We start from the raw sequence: 1,060 nt of genomic DNA, 5'->3' as shown, positions 1-1,060 counted from the left end.
GTTTATGGTCTGGAATACACGCTCAAATGATTTTATGGGTACAATTATAAGGTTTCAGTGCAAATAGAGTGCTTTTGTGCTTATTTGTTTGCAGGCTCAACATGAGATACATCTGAAATTTCCTCTGGCTGATGACGCACAGTACACATAAATGGCGGTCAGTACTATCACATGGGTAAACAGTACTGGGTCAACATTACAGTTTTTACGCTGCTTGAGTACACGAAAACAACTAACCTGGGTTCTTGGTCTGGAAGTCCGTCTTGCGCTGTAGGGTTGATGGGAGATCATTCAAGCGTAGTGAGAGCTGCCGTTTGAAAGGTGAGTTCTTCTGGCTAAGTTGTGGAAAGCCGCGGAAAGAGCCCTGCCGCACCAGCTGCTCGATAGGAGCGTGGCGGCGTGGGATGGCGCGAGGCCCGCCTGGCTCCGCTCGCTCCCCCGGTGAAGCCGCTCCCTCTGGAGGAGAAGCATTTCCAGGAGGCACTGCAGAAATGATGCATGCTTCTACAGAGAGGCACATTCACTAATCAGAGTCATTTTTTACAAAGAAAGCCTTTGGTGTTTGAGAGTGATTGTAATGAGGCTGACCTTTCTTTTTGTCCTGCAGTTGTTTCATGATGTCCTCCCGGTCACTTTGCTGTCCAGCAGAGGAGACGCGGAAGGAGCCTTCCCTCACAAACGATGTGCGGCTTGCATCGAAGGAAGCCGTGACCCCGCACTCCTTCTCTCTGCGTTGCTTCCGCTCAAGGCAAGCAGCAAAGGCGCATCCCACCGCATGACTCAAACGTTCGCCCTGATGTTGTGGAGGATGTTACATTAGCATCATGGCAATACTGTACACTCCAAAAAGATTTTTAATTAGCTTTTTAATATGCTTCATACATGCAACACTGTAAAAATCTTTTTTTTCTTTCTTTTTTTTTTAGCTTTGTTGTCTTGTTCCAGTAAAATATCTAAAATATAAATTTAAGATATATATACATATATACAGGGGGTATAGAAAACAATCACCCCCCTTTAAAATAATCACATTTTGTTGCTATGCAGCCTGAAATGAAGA

The 1,060-nt window shown here is 45.2% G+C and overlaps 1 protein-coding gene across 1 annotated transcript; it reads right to left on the bottom strand.

Annotated features, from left to right (window-relative positions):
* Positions 1–202: 202 nt before the first annotated feature.
* LOC107735922 (numb-like protein) lies at positions 203–810 on the bottom strand. Its single transcript, XM_016547467.1, has 2 exons — positions 589–810; positions 203–504 (listed from the first exon to the last, which is right to left on the bottom strand). Exons 1-2 carry the CDS (start codon positions 614–616, stop codon positions 233–235), a joined length of 300 nt encoding a protein of 99 aa, XP_016402953.1. The 5' UTR covers positions 617–810; the 3' UTR covers positions 203–232.
* Positions 811–1,060: the final 250 nt, after the last annotated feature.

Source organism: Sinocyclocheilus rhinocerous, unplaced genomic scaffold, assembly GCF_001515625.1.
Source record: "Sinocyclocheilus rhinocerous isolate Xijiao unplaced genomic scaffold, SAMN03320098_v1.1 C36373831, whole genome shotgun sequence".
In the NCBI taxonomy this organism is placed as follows: Eukaryota; Metazoa; Chordata; class Actinopteri; order Cypriniformes; family Cyprinidae; genus Sinocyclocheilus; species Sinocyclocheilus rhinocerous.
This window is presented reverse-complemented; position numbering and strand designations above follow the sequence as displayed.

What these genes read in the sequence shown, in the direction of transcription:
- LOC107735922 (XM_016547467.1), bottom strand. Translation starts at nt 616, where the DNA reads ATGAAACAACTGCAGGACAAAAAGAAAG. An exon ending in ACTGCAGGACAAAAAGAAAG is followed by an intron (nt 505 to 588) that starts GTCAGCCTCATT and finishes GCCTCTCTGTAG; the next exon opens with AAGCATGCATCATTTCTGCA.